This window comes from Nicotiana sylvestris, chromosome 7, assembly GCF_000393655.2.
Source record: "Nicotiana sylvestris chromosome 7, ASM39365v2, whole genome shotgun sequence".
Lineage (NCBI taxonomy): Eukaryota > Viridiplantae > Streptophyta > Magnoliopsida > Solanales > Solanaceae > Nicotiana > Nicotiana sylvestris.
This window is the reverse complement of record NC_091063.1, coordinates 50,047,157-50,070,001: the sequence shown is the minus strand read 5'-3', so window position 1 is coordinate 50,070,001 and position 22,845 is coordinate 50,047,157. Positions and strand designations below refer to the sequence as shown.

At 37.0% G+C, this 22,845-nt stretch overlaps 1 protein-coding gene across 1 annotated transcript; it reads right to left on the bottom strand.

Annotated features, from left to right (window-relative positions):
* Positions 1–801: 801 nt before the first annotated feature.
* Positions 802–3,258, bottom strand: LOC104221858 (PLASMODESMATA CALLOSE-BINDING PROTEIN 3-like). Its single transcript, XM_009772997.2, has 4 exons — positions 2,969–3,258; positions 1,519–1,974; positions 1,367–1,397; positions 802–1,276 (listed from the first exon to the last, which is right to left on the bottom strand). Exons 1-4 carry the CDS (start codon positions 3,033–3,035, stop codon positions 1,108–1,110), a joined length of 723 nt encoding a protein of 240 aa, XP_009771299.1. The 5' UTR covers positions 3,036–3,258; the 3' UTR covers positions 802–1,107.
* Positions 3,259–22,845: the final 19,587 nt, after the last annotated feature.

Here is a 22,845-nt window from a genome sequence, read left to right as displayed (position 1 = left end):
AACACATCCGAATTTGCGATTTAAATGATTCCAAGTAATTGGGTATTAGCTTATATGTTAAGCTGAGTAATTATAGAAAAGTTAAAGTCGCAAATTCTCAATTTACTTCAAAATTCTAAATAGTAGTTCATATATAATTTTAAAAAGAAACGTTATCATATTAACATTTTATTCTATATAAAGAAAAAAAATATTATTCATCTATATTATATCAATTATATATTTGATCTATTATACAATTAATTAAACATAATTTAAATATTAATATTTGATTTATCAATTGTTATTTCAACAATTTCTTCTTCTTGTATTCGTTAATAATGACTGACGTAATGTACACGTGCAAACACACGTCATTAGCTGAAGAGCAAATTTGAACCTTTTCTTAAAAAGTAAAGCATGATCGACCATTACTTCTTTTTTTGTCTTAATTTAATTGTTCTAATGCGACTACGGTCAAAATTATGAAATTTGACTAGTACAGTACTGAAAAATCTACTAGGCTCGTAGGAAGAAAGAAAGGAAAAGCCCAAATTAATCTCTTACTAGCATGACATTCTATATATTATCCTGATTCAAGTGATTTCTGTTTTTTTCTTTTGGCCCCTTTTTGCTTTTATTGTCCTCACTTTTCCTTTCTTTTACTTTAATTTTTGTTTTCACCCTTTCTGGACTCAAAACGCGAAAGAAGATTGCTACCCCTCTGATCTTGTCCTAAGCTATTCTTCGCCACTCTCTAGTTTAATATTCAGAAACTGTCAGTGTAACAATTTCCTTCAACACAATTCCCAAGCAAGAGTCTCCTCTCAACTTTTAGGCTACAGCATAAAAAAAAGGACCATACGTATCTTGTTTGATCTTTTATCCACATAACTACTAGTAGCAGTATTACAAAAAAGCATAGTATCAACACTGCAAATCCAGCAGCTCTGCACACAATTTCTTTTTCTCCCTAAACACAAGATGTCATATCAGCAAATTGATTAAAAAAGAAACAATTAATCCAATTTGACATCACTCGTCACACCATTTTCCCAATATTAATTATCTATAATCCTGTCAAAAAAGCTCGTCTCCTCCAAAATTGCCAAGAAATAAAATTGGCTTTCATCGACCATGGTAAGCTAGTAGTATCACAAGACATGTTAAGATGTGGCAGTAATAATTTAGGAACTTATTTGGAGGGACAGCTGCTGAAGTAGAAGGTGTAATAGGCCCAGCACCAAATACTGTCGAACCGCTTGAATTTGTTGTATTCAAAATGGATGCACTTGTGCTGCAATTCCCAACATTAATCAGAAACTCTATATGCAAATGCTTAATTTGAAGGGAAAAAAATACAACTTTATTCATGTTAAAATCTCACCTTGTTGATGGATATTGACATGAACCACTACCTGCACACATATTAAAATTTAATCAATTACATAAGAAATTAAAGGTAGAAGTAGTAGTAGTAGTAGTAAAAATAGTAAATTTTTGATTTGGTTACAGGACTAATGGGAATTGTTAGCTTACTGGGATTGGTGTTTGTAGTAACAGCAGCACCAGCAAAATTGCAGCTATTAGGAATTGGATTTTTCTGATAGTAGCTGTTGAATGCAAAGGAAGCGTGATCGCGGAGCGTGTTAGGGTTGTAGCAGCTGCCACCAGGCTGAATGGCAGAACAATCAGAACCACCATAGCCACAAGCATAATCTAATGCAACTTGCAATGCTGTTTGTGAGGCAGCTTGGCTAGCAACACACCAGCTCGAGCCCGATGATGAAGATCCTGTTGTCATTACCGGATTGGCTTGACCACTAGTTGTTGAATCAGGATCTGAGATTGTTGGATTCAGTACTGGAGTTGTTGTGGTGGTGGTAAGAGTTCCAGTTGGAACTGTTGTTATTGGAGTTGTTATGTCCTTTTGGCTGCTGGAAATGGTCTTAGAATTCTGTTCTACTAATCTTATAATGTGTGTAGCATTTGAACCTGCAAATTCACAACAGCATTAATAGATAATTTGTTTTTAGATTTTAATTAGATAAATGTGCAGGATAAAAGTTTAAGCTTGGAACACTTTTAACTGCTGCATTTGCAACTTAAAGGGAATTAAGATTCCTTGCTTGTAATGGAAGCGACTTCCAATTTAACTTTTAGCAATTAAAATGAGATTTATGTTCATATAATTATGCCTATTTTCAATATACACTTTATGCTGCTTGATCAAAACGCAGAATTATTATGATAAACTGAAAGAAGTATTATTGAGCCGAGGTACCTACAAGGCAGGGTAAGGTCTGCTTACACTCTACCCTCCATAAATTCCGCCGGTAGGAATTCTTGTTGTTGAAAGAAGTATTAGGATTTGTAGAGCAAGGCAAAAATTGAAATATGATTCTAAAATCTAAATGCTACTTGCTCAAAACATTTGATTTGACCAGGGGAAAAAAGAGGCGCTATAGGCATTTAAAATTTGAAGGCAACAGCCAATAATCTGTGTCGTTTGTGCATAAAAGAAAGCTCGGTAGGGAAATGATGAGCAAAGAAAAAGATGGATACAGAGTCAAAAAAAGACGAAATTAGTAATCATTGTCCTTTTTAAAGGGAAAAGTTCAATAGTCAATCACTCCATCTGGATAATAATTCAAACAGGGAATTCAAATTGAAACTTAACATGCAAATTCTCCTATGCTTTTATGAATTATGACTGAAACATTTGAGACACAAAAATGACCTAAACATAAATGTTCTTTAAGATATATTAATAGAAGACTCAAATGGAAAAGGGCAAAAGAAATAGTACTAAAATAACATCCTAAAGCAAGCAAAGAAGTGGGAAAAGAAAAAAGATCAACATATATAGCATCTTTTTGGCTCATAACAACAGAGAGAATAAGATGATCTGTTGCAAAAGAAACTTATGCAGCCATTATTGGACATGGATTCACGTCAATTATTATAAGAAGAAGATAAAGCTCGTTACCTGAGCAGATAAAAAAACAGCCGAGTTGAATGAATACGTAAAATCTCCTGAGAATCCTCCTACTCATTGTCCCAAAGTTTCTTACTTATCTTCTTCTCTTGTTCTATCAAATTTTGCTCTTACCGTCGTTTGAAACAGAGGACAAACCATGGCATGTCAAACCAACTAACCATAATGACATTCTTGAAAGCACATGATTTTGAGGAGTACAATCCCTTTTTTCTTTTGTGGAGGTGGGGGCGGTGAGAGGGAGAGATTTTAGGTGAGAGAAAGGGAGAGAGAGTTGAGTCAAGGGAAGTTGAGACATAAGGGGTAGGAGAGGCAGCAAGAAGAAAAAGGTGCAAAAAGAGAGAAGGAGTGGAAGAAAAGGAAGTTAAAGAGGGAATTGTTTGGAATTTAAAGTGTGGTGTGTGGATTCAAGTAGTGATGGAGGTAATGATGATGATGATGATAGCTTCAATTTTTTTTTTTTCTGTTTGGTGAATTGAACTTTTTTTGTATTTCATGGACCACATCTAGCAGCCAATGAATAGCCAGGTTAGGTAGAAGGCAACCAAATGAACCAAGTGATGCTACTATGTAGTGGGCGTTTGGACCAAGGGTGTTATACGGGCTGGATCAACCTATTTCCTGAGTGGCCCGGACAAGAATACAGGTGCCGGATGGGCTGGATTACTGGGATTAGGGGGTTGATCCATTTACTTTCATTCATCCGGTTAATCGGATCGGTCAAATCTGATCAACCAAAATTTCTGTAGAACCGGTTAACCGGCCCGGGCTAATTTAACGGCTAGATTTCAATTTTTTTTAAGGTTGAAGAACATTAGCAACGGTCAGCTGCCTTATGGCCGTTGCCCAACGTTATTATTGAACAAATAGCCCCTTTTTGGATAATTTTTTATTATAAAATAACACTTTTTGTAATTACTAATTTAGCCCTTTGAAAAACTATAAATACACCACCTCTTCTTCATTTCTTCACTCATCTCTCATTTCTCATAGTTTGTTAGATTAAATAAAAATTTAGTTTTACTCTTTTTTCGTTAATTTACTTGTTAAATGCAAACTTCAATTTGTAAGTTTTAAATAAAAAAAGCACTTGCAAAGTATAAGTGCAATTTTTTTCCCATCTTCATTGTATTCTTTATATTTTTACTTTATATTAATATAAATTATAATAGATATACAAAATACAAAAAAAAAAAAAAAAAAAAAAAAAAACCTCGGCCCCTTGGACCCGTAACCCTTACGGTTCATTTTTTACCTGGATGGACCCGGACCCGTTAAGCTCGGCAAGCCCTAACCCGTAACCGGCCCAGATTGAAACCCGGCCGGTTTCATTTTTTCCCAACCCGGACCGGCCCTGCCTACCCGTTTAACACCCTTAGTTTGGACATAACAATTGTGAAATTTCGGAAAGTGAAAATAGTATTTAAAATTAGAGTTGTGTTTGGACATGAATATAATTTGGAGCTGTTTTTGAATTTTTGTGAGTGATTTGAAGTGAAAATTTTAAAAGACAGCTTGTTGAAGTCTTTCAAATTCCGAAAAATTCTAAAATTCAACTTCGATGTGAAATTTAAAATTTTTCATTACAAACACTAATTCCGAAAAAAATGTGAAAAAAGTGATTTTTTTTTATGGCCAAACAGGCCCTTATCCTTTCACAATCTATGTCTATTACACGCTTCCAAATCTGCTCTCACCACCGTAATTTATACTCCTTCGGTCCTATTTTATATGATGGTATTTAATTAAATGAAAGTATAAGAAAGTATAATTTTTGAAACTTATAATTTAAACAAGTCATAGCTATTTGTGTTGTTATAATTTATATATCATCTCATGAAGGGCAAAAGAGAAAATTATCTTTGCACGTCGCAGGGCATCAAAGTGTGATTTTCGTCAAATGTAGCATATTGCGCTTGAACCTGGGATCTTCAGGTTGTTAGCTGGTGTTTGAATCAGTAATCAGTAGGATAAAATCTCAGTAAAAGTTCTTTCCCATTTTAAAACTTCCATCACATATATTAGTAGTAGAGATAAATCAAATCATAATCACGTTAAGCATACTTCTATGTCAAAGTATATTTTGGTTGGGTTGCAATTGACTTGTTGTAATATAATGTTGTATGACCTCCAACTACATGACTACATGGTATAGGTACGTAACATAATTATCTAACCTTTCTATTTCTTCCCCTCCTTTAGCGAAGATGTCTTGTCAATTGTCATGTTTTTTCCTTAAAGGTAAGACTTAGGAGAAGAAAATCATAAGTATCTGTTTCTAGGCACATGGTTTCAAATAGCCATGTCCCAAAAGCATTGCACAACAGGTTCAAAGTTGGTCATATGTTACCTTTTTTTTTTGTTTCACCAGCTCGTACATGTCTTATATTAAAGGAAATTACTGGTGAGATCTGAGCACATCTGATTACTACTGTGAGTTTTTTGTAGGGCTCTTGAATTTTTCAGTATTTGAACCCACTAGCTAGTTCTTGCTTTCTCACGCAATAGGCCCGCTTACAAGGATGCCAACCGACCATCCATAGTACAAAACTTTTATCTACAATGCAAGTCTGTCGCAATTAACCCCAAAGTTTGTTTTTAAAATTTCTCTCTTTTGTTTACTATTTTGACAATACTAAGAAGTCGATATTTTAAGTTTAAACCTGTTGTAGCATCTAATTCTTGTCAGTTAAGAATTGAGTGGTAATTCATTAATATGGAGATTAAATAATAACATATATTATTTAGTAGATATATTTTTATTTCTAGATGTTTAGTTTATTGAACTAAAAATTAGATATATGGGGATAATTATAAAACATATGTGTGGTTTAAACTACATAAATTGAATAAAGTTTTATTTTTAACTTTTAAACTTGTCTTTCTTATCAAGACTTTGGGAGAAAAACATTGGAGAAGGGCAAACTTGTCATTTTGTTGTTTATCTCGAGATTAGTAATTTTGAAATTGTTTTTCCACATATTGTATGGTATAAAAATAATATCATAATTGTGCTATAAACAATCCCAGAATTGTTAATCTCAAAATAAAAAATATACCAAACATGAGATGAGTAATCTCACCTTTTATTCCTGTAATCCTTTGTCCCTTCTACTCTCCCCTGGACATATGCAACCCAAAGTAATTTTTTGTTAAAGTGTTGTAGTATATCTTGTGAAAGCGAAGAATTTGAAAGATTTTATCTACTACTCCATTAGAGTCGGAAAGATGCTAAAAATGGACTTTCGCAATAATTGCGGCTTCGTTTGTGGCTTTAGTGTCACTCTTAGGTAGCATATTGTAAATTAGTGAAAAACTGCAAATTCGCAACTGCTCCCACAGTAAATTAAACTATTTAAAGTTGATCACTAGTATCTTCCCGTATCCTAGCCTACATAGGCACTTTTGACCAATTGATTTCAAAGTTCTTAGGTCCATGTATAAAATTTTATATTTTAGGCTCCTTTTATAAACTGCAAGTAAAGTGAGCGAGTTCTTGGGTTGTTTCCGAGTCCGGAACCAAAATGTGGTTCTTTTGGACAAATAGCACCTTAATAGGTGTAAAAAAAAGATGACATTTCTATATATAGCGCCCAAATACTGGGCGCTATACATTAACGTTAATTGTGCCGTTAATATATCGCGCCCAGTATTTGGGCGCTATACATAGAAAGCTGACACTAATAGGTATATCGATCAAATACCCGGCGCTATACCCCTTTTTTAAAAAACGAGCCGTCTTCTTCAAGACGACCATTCTGCTTCTTCTTCCTCAATATTTTATATCTTCTTCTTCTTGGTCCCCCACTCCCATACCCGCTACCCCACTATTTTTAAAAAAAAATTGGGTCCCCAGTCACATAAAAGGTGAAGAACGTAGGTCCCATATTCGAGTAGAGCTTCGTATTATTGTTGATTCATACTTCCGGAGTCAAAATTTCAATCTATTTGCTTTCCGAAAATTCTAAATCGAGGTATTTCGGTTTATTTTAAGTTGAACTTTTATAATAATGCATATTATTTGATTTGTATGCGTTCTATTTCAGTTTGTGTTTTTTTTTTTTTTTCCGAAACTAGTATGTTAAATTTATCCGGATTTAATATTAGTGTTTTATAAAAGAATATAAATTTGTCTGTTAATATCCTGATTTATATATATGTGTTTTCATGTCGTTTTGTGTTTTATTTGCAATTAAATTTATTTGTTGTTTATGTTTAGTTTAAATTATTTTTTAGCGCAGTAAAATTTAGACCTTTTTAGCATAATAAAATGTAGACCTTTTTAGTGTAGTAAAATTTAGAGCCTTGTAGCGTAGTAATGTGTAGTATTTTAGCTTAGAATTCCTTTTGTTTAAGTATCTTATACTGGTAGTTGAAAATGCAAACTTTGTACAATTAAGTTAATCATTGTATCAACACACATAATTACTAATGTTAATTTGGTGACATTGGGCCTCAAAATATCGAGCTCGAAACCCATAGCTATATATATAATAATTTGTACAATTAAGTTATTAAAAAAAATATGAATTTAAATTATAAAACAAACACATAATTATTAATGATAGTTTGGTGCCACTGGGCCTCAAAATATCGAGCCCGGAACCCATAGGTGCATATATATATATATAATTTGTACAATTAAGTTATTAAAAATATGAATTTAAATTATAAAACAAACACATAATTATTAATTATAGTTTGGTGCTACTGGGACTCAAATATCGAGCCTGGAACCTATAGGTATAATTTTTGTATAACGCTAAAAATTGTGTATCTCAAAGGAGCATAACCTTGCATGGCATGTGGTAGATGGACCATTTCCCACAGGAGCATAACCTTGCTGATTCATTTATAGTATGTACATTATTACCCCGATTACTAGATTAGCTGTGGGGATAACCATAAGTGAGAGGTAAATTGATATAATCCATTACGCTTAAGATATTGGAATTTTTCGAAAGGTTCAGATGTGTATTTGCGGCATATGTAGTGTGAATTTGTCTATTAAATCAATTTGTAAATTAGTTTTCCTTCTTAACGATAAATGGCCTATTTTACTTTAGGAGTGCAATTAGCCCATTTCTTATAAAAAATATATATATAAAAATAATGTCAACATTATTACAAGGTATAGATTTAGTATTTGTAAATAGTTTGCATAAGCCTAGATAATAATTGGTTTGATTTTGTCCGTCCAAAACTCAATCGTCATAAGCGAATTAATAGAATAATTAGGACTTTGGACTAAAAACAGTTGTGTAGAAGAGGATTGGATCTATGAATACTGATTTCGGTATTTTAAGTAAAAGATATACAAAGTGGAGTTTGCTCCGAGTAGAATAATGGAAATTTTATGAAACAAATGGTATGCTTATCAACTAATTTCCTCCTAAATTTACAAGTAAACCACTTGGCAAGTATTAAAACACATACACTTGGTCCTAAGCATAGGAAGAGAATAAACAACTTGTGAATATGACTATCAAGCTCTAAGGCACATAAGCGAATTACGGATACTGTGTTCACAGCAAGGTTGTAATTTTAGTTTCAAATTAATCTTTTATTATCTCATTAATTCTTCTAGTTGAATAGTTTTGAGGCGTGTCATTCACACATTTAAATCATATAACCTATGGTCAACACCTAATAAATCTTGATTCTCTGGAAATCTTGAGGCACTCCATTCAGTAAATTCCCATGGCTTTCATATTTAATATAGAAATACAAATAATAAACATTCGTAGAAAATCTATAGGGCCATTTAAAATATTATTGTGTAGTTGTGGACACGTTCGCGTGACATAATTACAATTCTAAAGACAATTTAGAGTATGCGTTCGCGCAACGTCGAACAAATCTTCTCAATAAAAATGGGTTTTTCGGAGGTTATTAAATTATCTCATATAGTCCGAGGTGCGCAGCTTACCATTTAATCATACAAAAATGACAAATGTCCATAGTTTTGTTTTAAGCACGCGCAACTGCGGCCAAATTCGTTTTTCTTATATATAAAAAAATGTTATTAATTCAATTGTGTACACGTACGCGTGACATGATTCTTTACATAAAAAAAATGAATATACGCATGCGTGATTCGTTTCAAGACAATTCTAAAAACAGTCAAGCTAAAAGCGGTAATAAAAGTTAAAACTATGCAATATGTTCAAAAATGTGCAATAAGTCAGATAATTAGGCCAAGTATAAATTGTTAAGCGGCCGTGCTCGAACCACGGAATACGGGAGTGCTTAACACCTTCTCCTGAATTAATAGAATTCCTTACTCGGATTTCTGGTTCGCAGAATGGTAAATAGAGTCATATTTTCCTCGATTCGGGATTAAAACTGGTGACTTGGGACACCATAAATCTCCCAAGTGGCGACTCTGAAATAAATAAAGAATCCCGTTTCGGTTGTCCTTTGATTGGAAAAGCTCTCTTTACGTATGCCCTTCTCTCGGGTGTAAGGTAAAAAGGAGGTGTGACAGCTCTGGTGACTCTGCTGGGGATGAGAGCCCAGAATCTCTGGTTCAGGGTTCAAGAATTCGAGCTTAGAATAACTGTTATAGTTGGCTTTATTTATTATCTGATTTTTGCATGTTTATGCTTAATGTGCTAAATGTTGCTTTTTACCGCTTTGATATTATCTGAATTGTATATATAAAACTGCTACGAAACCCTTCTTCTTTCTGAGTCTTCTGAATTTATGGTGCACACGTGCGCGTGGCCCACCTTTCTGTTAGAAGTTGATAACAACTAGGTCGGGAATCCAAATTAGAGTAAGAATTTGAGAAGTAAATGCGGAAGCAATAACAACAAGGAATTAAACAACTAGAATTAAAGAGATGAAAATAAAGGATATGGGAAGAATTCAAGGAAAGAATTCCAAGAACTTCCAAGAACGTAAGTTCTATAGCCTTGACAAGATCAAAGTAACAACGTCTTGATTTATGGAAGAAATCAAACGCCTTTACTTAAAAAGCAAATCAAAACAATAGATTCGGATCTTGACCACTTTACGAGTAACTTGAGACAACAATTAATAACTAGTATTAATCGCCTTCTAAGAATACCACAAAGGAATCAAAGATATCATAAAAGAGAAGTAATCTTACTACCTTGAACTAAGAACTAGTAAAGGTTGAAAGATAAATCTCAAAGCACAAGTAACAAAGGTTCAAAAGAACTCTCAAAGTATGATATACTTAATCAATAAATGTTGTGTCTTATGAATGAGAAGAACTCCTTATTTATAGGAGTTAAAAGCACTTAAAATAATGTAGGGGGTTGCTAAAAAGTCATCTAAATTAGGTAGGGGGCTGCTAGGGGTCACAATAGCCATCAAACTTAGGTAGGTGGCTCCTAAGGGGTAACAAAAGCCATCAAAATTAAGTGGGGGCGGCCAAATCCTTTTGGGGCAGATTTGGGCCTTAAAACTATTAGTTTGGGCCATTGGTTTGGACTCCAATTGGGCTCCTTTTGAAACACCCCCTTTTGGACCTCTTTTAAGGTCATTTTGAGCCCTATTGGTGGACTTCAAGGGCTGATTTGGTAACCCAATCTTCCTCCTCTTGGACTTCAATTTGGACTACCAAATAATTGTAAAACTTGGACAATTCATCTCCTTTGGGCTTGAGCTCTTCCTCTACAATTAAAAGCTTCTTTATTTGCCATTGAAGTCTAGCAACCTTAGCTTGCAACTCTTTAGCTTGAGATCTTGTAAATGGCCTTGGAGCTTCCAAAACTCTATCATCTCTATCATTGTCCTTAACTATATCCTTGTTCTTGATGCTATCATTCCCCCCTTCTTGAAAAGAATTCGTCCTCGAATTCGATCCTACATCAAACAAAGATAAGTCAGCAACATTAAATGTGGCACTTACTTGGAACTCACCAGGAAGGTCCAACTTGTAAGCATTGTCTCCAATCCTTTCAAGGACTTGAAATGGGCCATCTCCTCTAGGATGCAACTTTGACTTCCTTTTGGAAGGAAATCTCTCCTTTCTAAAGTGAACCCAAACTAAATCTCCAGGTTTAAAAATAACTTGCTTTCGTCCCTTATTCTTTCTCAAGGCAGTTTGCTCATTTTTCTTCTCAATTGCAAGCCTTGTTTGTTCATGAATTTTTTTCATCATCTCAGCCTTTGTCCTACCATCAAGATTAGCAATATCATTAGTTTGTAATGGTAATAAATCAAGGGGAGTGAAGGGATTAAAACCATAAACAACCTCAAAAGGAGACATACCTGTAGAAGAATGGATTGTTCTATTGTAAGCAAATTCAATCATAGGTAAGTGATCTTCCCATGAAGTTAATTTACCTTTCAAAACAGCCCTCAACATGTTTCCTAAGGTTCTATTAACTACTTCAGTTTGTCCATCAGTTTGTGGGTGACAAGAAGTAGAAAACAACAATTTAGTACCTAACTTCCCCCAAAACACACGCCAAAAGTGGCTCAAAAACTTAGCATCCCTATCACTAACAATAGTTCTAGGTATACCATGAAATTTGACAACCTCTTTTACAAAAAGATCAGCAACATGTGAGGCATCATTAGTCTTTAAACAAGGAATAAAATGAGCCATTTTGGAGAACCTATCTACCACAACAAATATACTATCCTTACCATATCTTGTTCTAGGCAAACCTAACACAAAATCCATGGAAATATCAATCCAAGGCGAAGTAGGAACAGGTAATGGCGTGTAAAGACCATGTGGTAACACTTTAGATTTAGCTTGTTTACATTCCAAACACTGTGCGCACATTCTTTCAACATCTTTTCTCATTCCAGGCCAAAAGAAATTTTCGGCCAGTATGTCTAGTGTCTTTGGGACTCCAAAGTGTCCCATAAGCCCTCCACAATGTGCTTCCCTTACAAATACTTCACGTAAAGAGCAATTAGGAATACACAACTTATTTTCCTTAAAGAGAAAGCCATCTTGGAGGTTAAACCTCTCAAAAGGACTCAACTTACAATCTGCAAAAATTTTGCCAAAATCAACATCATTAGCATAAAGTCCCTTGATTTGATCAAAACCCATTAATTTAGAAGTCAGGGTAGAAACTAAGACATACCTCCTTGAAAGTGCATCAGCAACAACATTTTCTTTCCCTTGTTTGTAAGAAATTACATAAGGAAACGTTTCAATGAATTCAACCCACTTAGCATGCCTTCTACTAAGCTTACCTTGACTCTTCAAGTATTTCAAGGATTCATGATCAGTTTTAATGACAAACTCTCTTGGCCACAAGTAATGTTGCCATGTGGCTAAAGCCCTTACCAAAGCATATAGCTCTTTGTCATAAGTGGAATAGTTCAATGTGGCTCCACTTAACTTTTCACTAAAGTAGGCAATAGGTTTAGAATCTTGCATCAAAACAGCACCTATTCCTTTGCCCGAAGCATCACATTCAATTTCAAAAGATTTAGAAAAATCAGGCAATTGTAACAATGGAGCAGAACATAACTTTTCTTTCAACAAGTTAAAAGCATCATCTTGTTCTTTTCCCCATTTAAAAATCTTATCCTTTTTAATAACTTCAGTTAAAGGAGAAGCAATGGTACTAAAGTCTCTCACAAACCTCCTATAAAAACTAGCAAGTCCATGAAAACTCCTAACTTCAGTTACACTCTTAGGTTTAGGCCATTCTTTTATTGCTTTGATTTTCTCTTCATCAACCTCAACTCCTTTAGAACTAACTACAAAACCCAAGAAAATCACACGATCCACATAAAAAGTACACTTTTTAAGATTAGCAAATAAAAATTGCTTTCTAAGAACTTCAAAAACTTGTTTTAGGTGTTCTACATGCTCTTCTAAAGTGTTAGAAAAGACCAAGATATCATCGAAGTACACCACAACAAATTTTCCATGAAAATCCTTAAAAACATGATTCATTAATCTCATGAAAGTGCTAGGTGCATTAGTCAAGCCGAAAGGCATAACTAACCACTCATAAAGCCCATATTTGGTCTTAAAAGCAGTTTTCCATTCATCTCCAGGATTCATTCGAATCTGATGGTAACCACTTTTTAGATCAATTTTAGAAAAGATTTTGGATCCATGTAATTGATCCAACATGTCATCAAGACGAGGAATAGGGTGGCGATACTTTACCGTAATCTTGTTGATTGCTCTACAATCCACGCACATCCTCCAAGTTCCATCCTTTTTTGGTACCAATAGGACGGGAACCGAGCAAGGGCTCATGCTCTCTCTCACAAAACCTTTCTCAAGCAACTCCTCAACTTGCCTTTGAAGTTCTTTTGTCTCTTCTGGATTACTCCTATAGGCTGGCCTATTTGGGATTTGTGATCCAGGTACAAAATCAATTTGATGCTCAATGCCACGTAAAGGTGGCAATCCATTAGGAATATCTTCTGGAAAGACATCTTCAAAATCCTGCAAAAGAGAAGAAATACTACTTGGCAAAGAAGAAGTTAGCAACTCAGAATTAATCAAAGTCTCTTTGTAAGTAAGTAGTATTATGGGCAGCCCCTCTTTTCTTGCATTTAAACACTCTTTGGTTTTTATATAAAAACTCTCTTTTTTTCTTTCCTTAACCTCTTTCCTCTCACCAAGACTGTCTATTTTTTCATTCAAACCCTTTTTTATCTCTTCTCTCAAATTGCTGCCCTCTCTCTCTTTCTCTCGGCCATCTCTCTTTTTTTCTTGTTTCCTTTGTTAATTTTTGGTAACAAATTAGATACAAAAGAAATATCCCGAAGAGCACGCAATTCTATTTTTTGTTCTAAAAACTGATTTTCGTTTTTTTTTTAATTTTTTTTCTTTTCTTTTTTTTGCTCTTAGTATTCAAGAAATCCCAAGACTTACCAAGAACGAAATCTTGATAAAAACCGCTCTGATACCACTTGATAACAACTAGGTCGAGAATCCAAATTAGAGTAAGAATTTGAGAAGTAAATGCGGAAGCAATAACAACAAGGAATTGAACAACTAGAATTAAAGAGATGAAAATAAAGGATATGGGAAGAATTCAAAGAAAGAATTCCAAGAACTTCCAAGAACGTAAGTTCTATAGCCTTGACAAGATCAAAGTAACAACGTCTTGATTTATGGAAGAAATCAAACGCCTTTACTTAAAAAGCAAATCAAAACAATAGATTCGGATCTTGACCACTTTACGAGTAACTTGAGACAACAATTAATAACTAGTATTAATCGCCTTCTAAGAATACCACAAAGGAATCAAAGATATCATAAAAGAGAAGTAATCTTACTACCTTGAACTAAGAACTAGTAAAGGTTGAAAGATAAATCTCAAAGCACAAGTAACAAAGGTTCAAAAGAACTCTCAAAGTATGATATACTTAATCAATAAATGTTGTGTCTTATGAATGAGAAGAACTCCTTATTTATAGGAGTTAAAAGCACTTAAAATAATGTAGGGGGTTGCTAAAAAGTCATCTAAATTAGGCAGGGGGCTGCTAGGGGTCACAATAGCCAGCAAACTTAGGTAGGTGGCTCTTAAGGGGTAACAAAAGCCATCAAAATTAAGTGGGGGGCGGCCAAATCCTTTTGGGCAGATTTGGGCCTTAAAACTATTAGTTTGGGCCATTGGTTTGGACTCCAATTGGGCTCCTTTTGAAACACCCCCTTTTGGACCTCTTTTAAGGTCATTTTGAGCCCTATTGGTAGACTTCAAGGGCTGATTTGGTAACCCAATCTTCCTCCTCTTGGACTTTAATTTGGACTACCAAATAATTGTAAAACTTGGACAATTCATCTCCTTTGGGCTTGAGCTCTTCCTCTACAATTAAAAGCTTGTTTATTTGCCATTGAAGTCTAGCAATCTTAGCTTGCAACTCTTTAGCTTGAGATCTTGTAAATGGCCTTGGAGCTTCCAAAACTCTATCATCTCTATCATTGTCCTTAACTATATCCTTGTTCTTGATGCTATCAGAATTCATACCAAATAGAACGAAGTTGGGACAAGTAACTAGGCCGGGTAGACTTTCGTGCTCCCGGTACGTTGCCCTCACTTCGGCTCAAGCTGTCCGCTTGGGTAAGCCAGGTCTAGAACAGTATGCCTTAGGTTTTTCACTTAGAATAACTCAGCTTCATGCCGGATCCCTAGTAGGAACGTTTGTTTGCATCATGTGCATTTGACTTTGGAGACTCAATACAGGGGTTGGGTCTGTCTAGGACAAGTGCACCCGAAATGAAAAGACCATCCTAATGCATCATACTTGTTACTTGTGCATTCATTTGCCTCGGATTTGCATGTTGACCAGCTTATGGGAAAGGATAGAAAATCATTGTGAGAACCGAGAAAGAAAATGGGTTGTTTTAGAAAATTTCCAAAATAGTTTAAAATTCTGAAAAGGAAAGGAAATGTCGTTTTTTTTATTTAAAAAAATGGTTTTATTCTTACGAACTGTAAAAAAAAATCTTCATCATAAAGTTTTTTTTATGAATGTTTGTTTTCAAAATGAGTCTTGATTTTTGTTAAAATCAATCGCAGATACAAAATGAGCACCATCCAAAACCCACCATTCACAGATATAGATGAGTTTCTATTTCGGCTTCAGATGTGGTGGCATGAGTTAGGAAGAGATGGTCAGAAATGGGTCATTAAGTATTTGGGAGCTCTCACAGATATTATGAAAGTTAAACCACGCGACGATTTGATTACGGCACTAGTGACTTTTTGGGACCCTGTTCACAATGTCTTTCGCTTCTCTGATTTCGAGCTTACTCCCACATTAGAAGAGATAGCTGGATATTCCGGTTTTGACGGAGATTTGAGAAACCAGAATCTTATATTCCCAAAGGCTCCTTCAGTACATTGATTCTTTGGTCTTCTGAACATCAGTAATCAAATCAGAAAAAGCAACGTTGTCAAAGGGTGTTGTTCTTTCAACTTCCTATATTCAAGGTTCAGAAAGCCGGATGGATTTGAAATTCATGAAAAGGGCCTTACTAACAAACAAAACAAGGACACCTGGCAGATTCACCGTCGTTTCGCTTTCATGGTGGCTGTTCTGAGAGTCATGGTCTTCCCAAACAAAGAGCGGACGATTGATGTTCGTATAGCCAGAGTCGTACAAGTCCTCACCACCAAGGACCATCACACCCTTGCCCCGATCATTCTCTCAGACATTTATCGGGTGTTGACTTTATATAAATCAGGGGCAAAAGTCTTCGAAGGGTGCAATATTTTGTTGCAAATGTGGTTGACTGAACATCTCCGACATCACCCCAAGTTCATGCAGTATGGTCCAAGCAAGGACAATTTCATCGAGAGTTATGAAGAAAGAATAAAAGATTATAAATCTCCAGAAGGGGTGGAAGCCTGGATATCCTATTTAAGATCTTTAATGGCAAGTCAAATTGAGTGGACCTTGGGATGGCTCCCGGTAAGAGAAGTGATACACATGTCAACCTTGAAGAGTTATTTGCTGTTGTTGGGTTTAAGAAGCGTCCAGCCGTATGCGCCACAGAAAGTTCTGAGACAACTAGGGAGATACCAAGTGGTGCCTGATGATGAAGATTTGAGTATGCAAGTGATCGAGCTACACCCCGAAGCCACTCTCCCCGAGGCTTTAATCCAGCAAATTTGGAATGGTTGTCGATACTTGAAAGATGATACTCGAGTTCCAGATCCTGCGAAAGGCGAGATAAATCCAGGATATGCTAGGTGGTTTGAGAAAAGATCCTGCGTGGATGATGCACCGGAACCTGATCTTAGAAGGCCCATAAAAAGACCGCATGTTCAAGCCTTTGATGATAAAAGCCAAGAACGGTTGGCTTGGGGTGAAAAGGAAAAGGGGTACAAAGCAACTATTCATGCCTTAGAAGAAAGTCTGAGGAACCTCAATTTGGAGAAAGACTTACAAGCACAAGAAGTAGAAGGTGAAAAGAAGAGTCTGATTAGCAAGAATAAAAATCCCCGCGCTCAATTTCAATAGATGAAGAAAGCCTCTGAAGCGCCAGTGAGAAGTTGGAAAGATCAGAAAATCATTGCCTATCTGATAGAAAAAATGCAAGATTATGACTCCATCTTGACAAAGACTGAAAAGGCATTAGACAAAGCTAAGGAAAAAATCATACAATTAAATGAGGAGGCCAAATCTAATAAGGAACGCCAAGTAATAAGATTCGAAGAAGACATGGCTCAATTCAAGAAAGAGAAGGACCGTTGGATACATTCAGAAGCTCAACTCCATGCACAATTGGAAGAAATGAGAAGGTACAATAGAGAACATCAGCACGCAGATATTGATAGGGAAAGAGCACAGGCAAGACTCGATCAGGCCAGACTTCGAGCTCAATTGGAGTCGGCTTTAGATCGCGAAGACCGCATAAGAGATATAGCCACCACTCACCAACAGTAATTGCAAAACCAAGACCAAAATCTCCAAGATTTCAGAGCACAAATCCATAATTTGGCTGTTTACACCTCTCAAAGTTATGTAAACTGCCAAGGGATGGATTATGAAAGGTTTCTAGAGCATGCACCTACTTTTGTCCGTCATCTTGCAATGGAGTTAGAAAGAATGTACCGTACACTAGGAAGTCAGCCGGGTCAAGCCCCACCGTGAGCAGATATTCCAATGATTGAAAACAAAGAGTGGGGAGTGGAGTGTAGTCATAGTTGTTGGAGCTTTTTATATAATAAGTCATGTTTTAGTTTGAGTCCGTGTCAAGTCTTTTAAACCATTTTCTTAAAATGTTGTCCAAATGTAATGTCATTTCCGTCTTTGCACTGTTTCATTGGTTAAAGAATAAATAAGAGTATTAATAATTGCTTTCGCCAGAACTACGCACGGTCTGATTCATGCAAGGACATGATATGTAGGCAATCTCTATAAGATTCGACCACAACCAAAAGAAAGAATAAAATGAAAAAGGGAGGGAAATAAAAATAGGAGTGAGTGACAATAAAAAGAATGATTAGGAAAAGCTTGGATGACACAAGCAACCGAGCAAATACATGATAGAAAATGGTTAATTGCCTAGGTACATTACATCTCAACGTGTAATTGCATATGTGTTAAATTCTAAAAACTAACAAGTTTGTTGTTTTCCAGAATTCAAGCAGTTAGTTTATCTAGAGTATACTGGCACATTATCATTATCAAACCAGATCAAAAGGACCAATACCCGAAATCATGTCTATCCCGGATGTCGACACAGGTGTTGAGATAGAGGAGCTGGACGTCAGTAAAATGAAAGAAGAGATGCTTAAACTTAAGCAACAGATGGTCGAGATGTATCGGGCTTGGTCTACCGGACAATCACCCCCAGCTTACCCTGCTAACCCTGCTTCCACCCCACCACCAGCTCAAACTCAGGATCATCCTTCCACTGATCTATCCCCGAGTTTTCTCATTTACCAGCACTACCGAGGAACCACTTCTCATACACCACAATCTCCACCCCTAAACCAATTCCATACCCTCCTCCACCAGTAACTCCTGTCTTCGTAGCACCTCCCCCAGCTACACTCCACAAATCTCCTAGTGAGCCTATATTCCAGGCCTAGGACATCTAATACTACCCCTTGGAGCCCACCTTCAAAGCTTCAGAAATTCATTCATATACTCCCCACTTTGACCTCCCGACAGAAATTGATAAGCCAGTCAAAAATACCGAACAGGAAGAGATATTCAGGAAAGTTAAAAGCTTAGAACAATCGTTCCGAGACGTGCGGGGGTTAGGAGGGAAAGTCAGTGTGGCCTACAAGGACCTATGTTTGTTCCCAAATGTGCAATTACCGGCCGGTTTCAAGATGCCCAAGTTCGATCTATACAACGGGCATGGTGATCCAGTAGTCCACTTGAGGGGTTTTTGCAGCAAGATGAGGCGAGCTGGATGAAAAGACGAATTATTAATGTCTTACTTTAGTCAGAGTTCGAGCGGATCAGCATTGGAATGGTATACCCACCAAGACCATGGGAGATGGTACACATGGGATGATCTGGCACAGGAATTTGCTTGTCACTTCCAATACAATCTTGAGATCATTCCAGATCGACTAGCCGTGACTAAATTTGAGAAAAAACACAGTGAAAGCTTTAGAGAATATGGTTTCCGGTAGAGGGAACAAGCAGCAAGGGTGGATCCCCCAATAAAGGAAAGTGAGATGGTAGATTACTTCCTACAGGCCTTGGAACCTACTTACTATGGCCATTTGGTCTCAGATATGGGAAAGTCATTCAACGAAGTAGTAAAGACTGGGGGCATGGTAGAAGAAGGCCTCAAGTCGAATAAAATCATGAGCTATTCGGCTATCAAAGCGACTACTCAGGCTATTCAAGGCAGCGTAGGAGGGATTGGAAAGAAGAAAATAGAGGAAGCGGCAATGGTTGATTCGGGAACTTGGTTCGGACCTAGAAGTTCACCTCACTACTACAATCAACCTCGATCCCACCAACCAACTTATCACCACAATTTACCCCAACACTACTATCACCCATCAGAACCTCATTTTTCCGTCCACCATGCACAAGCATACAACCAACCACCTGCCCACGCTCATTGGCGTGCTCCTGCCTTACCATATACTTATCCATATTCACGAACCTATCAAAATACTCCCAGACCAGGTTTCAGGCCTAGTCAAGCACTCAAGGGTGAAAGGTTACAGAAAAAGAAAACCTTTACTCCGTTGGGAGAATCCTACACTAGTCTGTTCCACAGGCTAAAACAATTAGATATGCTAAGGCCGATACAATCCAAACTGCCAAATCCTCCTCTAAAGAATCTGGACTACACTGTTAGCTGTGAGTATTGTTCTGGTACCCCAGGTCATGATACAGAAAAGTGCTGGCACTTAAAAATGCAATACATGAGCTGATTGATACCAATAAAATTGAAGTTCAAGCTCCCGAAGCACCCAATATCAACAGAAATCCGATGTCGGCCCATCAAGAGGCAAATATGATAGAAATAGTGCATGCAGAGGGAGAAACCAAGAAGCCATCACAGACCGTCATGATGATTCGGTCTAATGAAGCCAAGAGAGATGAACAATTAGCAGATGAGAAGTCGGTGCTCAAGCAGAGCAAAAACAGTGTTGAGCCATCTGTGGCAGTTGAGAAGGGATCTTCGAGCAAAGTTGCAATGAAACGGGAAGGGGTAAAGGTGATTGTACCAGGAGTGTCCAGCAAACCCATCATAGTCGTGGAAGGAGCCCGCATAGATCGGGTTGTTATCAAGCCAGTAACCCAGTTACCAGTAATCAACAGCAAGGCTATTCCATGGAACTACGAACGGGTAGCGGTAATGTACTAAGGAAAAGAAGTCAAGGAAGAAATCTGTGAAGTACAGGGTTTGACTCGCTCGGGAAGGTGTTTTACTCCCGAGGAATTGAGAAGAGCTAAAAATAATCCAACACCAATGAAGAAAGTCGTGACTGAAGAAGAAGTAGAAGAATTCTTGAAGAAGATGAAGCTACATGACTATTCTATCGTGGAACAATTAAGAAAGACGCCCGCTCAAATTTCACTATTGTCATTACTGATTCATTCGGACGAGCACCGTCAAGCTCTAATGAAGATCTTGAATGAGGCACACGTTCCCGATAAGATCTCCGTGAATCACTTGGAAAAAATAGCCAACAAAATCTTTGATGCAAAAAGTGTCACATTTTCTGATGATGAATTGCCTGTAGAAGATACTGAGCACAACAGAGCTCTTTACCTCACATTAAAATGTGAAAACTCCGTGGTGACCCGGGTATTGGTTGACAACGGGTCAAGCGCAAACATCTTCCCTCTCTCCACTCTAAGCAAGTTGAAAATAGAAGAGGAGAGGATCCATAAGAACAGTATTTGCGTGCGGGGATTTGACGGTGGAGGAAGAGATTCAGTTGGGGACATAGTGCTGGAGCTGACAATAGGGCCAGTTGAATTCACAATGGAGTTTCAGGTGTTGGATATAGTTGTTTCCTATAATTTACTTTTGGGTCGACCATGGATCCATGCTGCTAAAGCAATCCCATCAACACTACACCAGGTAGTCAAGTTTGAATGGGATAGACAAGAAATAGTTGTGCATGGGGAAGACAGCTTATGTGCTCACAACAATGCCATTGTACCGGTCATTGAAATAAAAAATGACCACGGACCGTGGGTTCACCAGGTTTCTGACACAATGTTGGTAGAGAAAATTCCGGAGGGGAAATACATTCCAAATCCAAAAATAACCGCCGCATCAGTCATGGTAGCCTATGAGATGTTGAAGAATGGTTTTGTACTCGGTAAAGGTTTGGGCTCATCTTTGCAAAGCATCATACAACCAGTATCTCTTCCCGAGAACTTGGGAACATTTGGTTTGGGATTCATACCCACTGTCGCAGACGTGAGAAAGGCCAGAAAGCTAAAATCGAAGGCATGGGTCCTCCCAAAGCCAGTCCCACATCTTTCAAAATCTTTTGTCAAGTCCGGTACCAGAAATAGCCCAATAACAACAATTCCTAAATCTATGATTAATCCTGACGAAGAGTTAATTGAAAGATTTGAAAAGTTGTTTGACAATGTGAACATGGTGGAAAGTGGTGAAGGTCCTAGCAACGCAGAAATTCAATTCGTTGGGCCAGAGACAAAGCTTAATAATTGGAAAGCCACTCCTCTCCCCATTCGAAAGGAGTCTTGGTAGTTTATTTTGATTTTCCTTCAGTTTGTTTGGGTTATTCCAGGGTTGTAATCCAGATTTTTATCTTGCAGTCTGTTTGAAGTGTGCAAACCTTGTTATCTTTCATCATTTAATGAAATACAGTTTCCCTTTCATTATCATTCCTGATAGTTTTTCTTCTCTTTTCTATACAGTTCTTTTTACGCTTGCTCTAGTGATATGGCATGCATAAGGAATCCTCAGCCCAATCTTAAAAATCAATCTGATTCTGAAATAATAATTCAAGAAGTAGATTGTGATTACGAATCAGAATATGATGAGGATGAGGCCTTCGAAGAGATTAGTAAAGAGTTAATTCACTTTGAAGAAAAACCCAAACCCAACCTGAGTGATACAGAAGCCGTCAATTTAGGAGATACAAATGATATCTGAGAGACTAAAATAAGTGTCCACCTCGAGCCAAAGATCCGGGAAGAGTTAATTAAAGCACTCATCGAATTCAAAGATATTTTTGCATGGTCATATGACGACATACCGGGTCTGAGCACTGATTTAGTGGTCCACAAATTGCCCACTGATCCAATGGTTCCTCCCGTCAAGCAAAAGCTGAGGAAATTCAAAACTGATATGAGTGTGAAAATTAAAGAAGAAATCACCAAATAGTTGGATGCAAAGGTCATTCGGGTCACTCAATACCCTGTTTGGTTGGCTAATGTCGTTCCGGTGCCAAAGAAAGACGGCAAGATCAGAGTATGCGTCGATTATCGCAATCTCAACAAAGCAAGTCCAAAGGATAACTTCCCATTACCCAATATCCATATTTTGATCGATAATTGTGCCAAGCATGAGATAGGATCTTTTGTGGATTGCTATACTGGGTATCATCATATTCTAATGGATGAAGAAGATGCAGAAAAGACGGCATTCATCACACCATGGGGAACTTATTGCTACCGGGTAATGCCCTTTGGTTTGAAGAACGCCGGAGCAACTTACATGAGAGCAATGACTGTGGTGTTTCATGATATGATACATAAGGAGATTGAGGTATACATGGATGATGTGATCATAAAGTCAAAGCATCAGGCCGACCATGTTAGGGATTTGAGGAAATTCTTCCTGAGACTTCGCAGGTACAATCTCAAGCTTAACCCTACCAAGTGCGCATTTGTGTTCCATCCGAAAAGCTGTTGGGATTTATAGTTAGTCGGCGAGGCATCGAGTTAGACCCATCAAAGATCAAGGCCATTCAAGAATTGCCACC

Bases quoted from the DNA above. Each gene is read 5' to 3' on its own strand.
- LOC104221858 (XM_009772997.2), bottom strand. From the start codon at position 3,035: ATGAGTAGGAGGATTCTCAGGAGATTTTACGTATTCATTCAACTCGGC. The intron at 1,975-2,968 runs GTAACGAGCTTT...GTGAATTTGCAG, and splicing joins CTGTTTTTTTATCTGCTCAG to GTTCAAATGCTACACACATT. The intron at 1,398-1,518 runs GTAAGCTAACAA...ATATGTGTGCAG, and splicing joins TACTACAAACACCAATCCCA to GTAGTGGTTCATGTCAATAT.